Source organism: Mycetomoellerius zeteki, unplaced genomic scaffold (assembly GCF_001594055.1).
Source record: "Mycetomoellerius zeteki isolate Tzet28-1 unplaced genomic scaffold, Tzet1.0 scaffold846, whole genome shotgun sequence".
Taxonomy (NCBI): domain Eukaryota; kingdom Metazoa; phylum Arthropoda; class Insecta; order Hymenoptera; family Formicidae; genus Mycetomoellerius; species Mycetomoellerius zeteki.
Window position 1 is genome coordinate 15,538 of NW_017257880.1, and position 2,699 is coordinate 18,236.

Genomic DNA, 2,699 nt, shown 5'->3' on the forward strand with positions numbered 1-2,699 from the left:
CGGGCAATGGCGTCGGTTGTTACGCAACACTTTTGATCCGCCGTTCTTTCGCTTATTAATTCGCGTTTCGCCCCTAAATGATCAAATTTTATTATCACGGCCCCTAAATGAACCGGTCTTACAATGAGAATCAACTGATCGCGTTTTTCTACGATATTACGCAACGGATTTTATAACCGCGCTTGGAAACATGTCCTTCCCGGTTCGTTGCTCTAGTTGAACTCTCTCTTCTTCTTCACTTTCCCTTTCCTATGCGGTTCGTTTCCGCTTTCTCTATTCTCGCGACTGGGTCCCCGCCTCTTGGTATTGTTGTGCCATTGGACGGTTTTCCGTATTGGCTTTTGATCGTTTCCGCCTTCCTTATTGTCGCGATTCGCTCCCCGCCTTCCTACGCCTAATTCCTATTGGACGGGTGCTCTTATTGGTGGTTTTCTCTAGAGGTATCTTCCTCCTTGTCTTTAGGGTATTCCCCTCTTTGTCATTCATCCTATTCATTCGAACAAACCTTATTATATAATAGTTATTTAACCTCGGCAGTTTCTGAACAAACCGAGTTACCTGATTGGCTAAAATAAAGAATTATTACAAACTTAAATTTTATATCTCTTTCGGTAACTAATAAGTAGGTAAGTATAAATTGTCGGCTTATAACCTAATATCGGTAATGTCATTTCCTTGTTTATCTTTCAAATATTCTTTCTTAACGAAAATGTTAGTTTACCTTCTTTTGTGGATTTTTCTTCCTATGAATTGTGAATACATATAAAATTAATACTTCTTATGGCTATATTTAATTTTTGTGGTTATATAACGTGTGTTGTGATTAAATAATGATAATAGAAGCTTAATTACTAATTGTACAATAAATAATAATTATATTAATGTTTTCTTCCTTTTCAATCCCTCATTCTTGTTTTTGTTCTTGCTCAATTTGAATCTCCTCCGCTGCGTCCTGATCCTCGAGGGTGATTAAGTTCTTAATTTCCTGTTATGAATAAAATAAAATAAATATCGATGTGCCGAATAAATGTTTTAAAGCGTTCGGTCACATACTCCTCGCTTAAATTTATCAAAATGAAATTTTTATGTTTACTGATATTGTCGGGATTTATTTTGTTGTTTATTGTATTTGACTTACGTCTTCTTCTTTTAATGTCTCTCTTGAGACCAATCTTCCCGATATTCTCGGTTTCCCTCTCGCGACTTCTGCCTTTGTTTGTTTTTTCCTTTCCGTTGGTTCTTCGTACGATTCGTCGCTGGATTGTTGTTTCTTTCTTTTGGTTGGCTTACTCTCGGTTGATACTTTCGGTATAATATTTTCTTTTGTTGACTCTTCTTCAATGTAGTCTCTTGATGTAGATGGTATTTCAATATTTATTATTGTTGGCCTTATGAGATCTAGTACTCGTGCCTCGGTCATTGCGTATTTCTTGAATTTCGCGTCCGTATTTGCTATTTGCTCTGCTTTTAACACACGGTTCCTTCTAATTTGTCCATTGTTGATAGTATAGTGAAGTTGGTACATCGTTGTTTCCTTTTCCCTTTCTTTTTTGAGATTTTGAATCACAAAGGTAGCGCTTACTTTGCATACATCTTTCCCTTTGTCGTCCTGGATTTTAAATGAATCCTCTACGATTCTTCTTTTATATGTTAAATTCTTACATGTCTCCATTATTTTTCTAATTTCACTCTGGTGTATTGATGCCCTTAGGTCTTTGGTGGGTTGATCATGTGGTACTTGCCTCAGTTTTTGTAACATAAATTTCATTTCTTTTAGTTGTCTTCTTCTTCTTAAGACTTCGAATTTTCTCTCAATTTCTACCTTTAATGCTTCCGCAACTTCTTTCTCTTCTCTTTCTAACTCCTTTAAATCGAAGTTTACGTCCGTCTTTGACGATGACATTTTTCTTCTTTTTATTATCTTTTCTTCTAGATCACCTGCTTTTCTTACTTTGTTTACGACTGTTTTCGTGGCACTCTCTGTATTCGCTTTTATGCGGGTTTCCGTCGTTGTTGACAGTGTTTGGCATGAATCACGCAATTGTTGCGATGGGTAACATTGTTTCGTTTTAGGGCTGGACTTCCATGTAACTTCCTTCTTACTTATCTTCATCTTCAGAGTGTTTCCAGGAATGGTCTGTGTTTCCTCGTTTTGGAGTTTCTCGCCATTAGTTTTATACCTTTCTTCACTCGAAAATCTTCTTTCCTCTTCGTCTGACTCGTCCGTTGTATCCTTTGGATTTATAAAATAGTCCTTTAGCCTCTTCGTGCATTTTTCCGCACTTTGTCTTGTACTTGACTTTCTTAAGATTGATTTAACATTTATTACGGCTTTTCGCTCGTTTTTACGCCTATTTATTAATTCAGGCGAATTTTCAATTTTCCTGACCTCTGATTGGTCTATTATATAAATTTCATTATAAATTTCAGGTTGATGTTCCTGTTCGTATTCTTTTGATGTATCTTGACTTTCTTCGTCCCTTTGATGTAAATTTTCTTCTTTTTCTTCAATCGAAGTGACTTCGGTTTTTACCTCGCCTTGTGATTGGCTGAAAATTCTTTCTGTTATTGCATATTGATCTTGAGCTGTTTTCTCCTCGCTATGATCTTCTTTTTTAATCGGTAGGTTGCTCATCCCTGCAGACTCGAAGCTGTTATTGTCGGGTTGTCTTATTTCCCTGTCAACTTCGTTATTGTCT

General features: G+C 36.5%; 1 protein-coding gene across 1 annotated transcript; it reads right to left on the bottom strand.

Annotated features, from left to right (window-relative positions):
* Positions 1–904: 904 nt before the first annotated feature.
* On the bottom strand, positions 905–2,635 carry LOC108730094 (WD repeat-containing protein 87-like). The gene is made up of 2 exons (XM_018459582.1): positions 1,139–2,635; positions 905–985 (listed from the first exon to the last, which is right to left on the bottom strand). Exons 1-2 carry the CDS (start codon positions 2,633–2,635, stop codon positions 905–907), a joined length of 1,578 nt encoding a protein of 525 aa, XP_018315084.1.
* Positions 2,636–2,699: the final 64 nt, after the last annotated feature.

Excerpts from the sequence above, each read along its gene's own strand:
- LOC108730094 (XM_018459582.1), bottom strand. The coding sequence starts at position 2,635 with ATGAGCAACCTACCGATTAAAAAAGAAGATCATAGCGAGGAGAAAACA. Across the intron at positions 986-1,138 it reads AGACATTAAAAGAAGAAGAC|GAAATTAAGAACTTAATCAC; the intron begins GTAAGTCAAATA and ends TATTCATAACAG.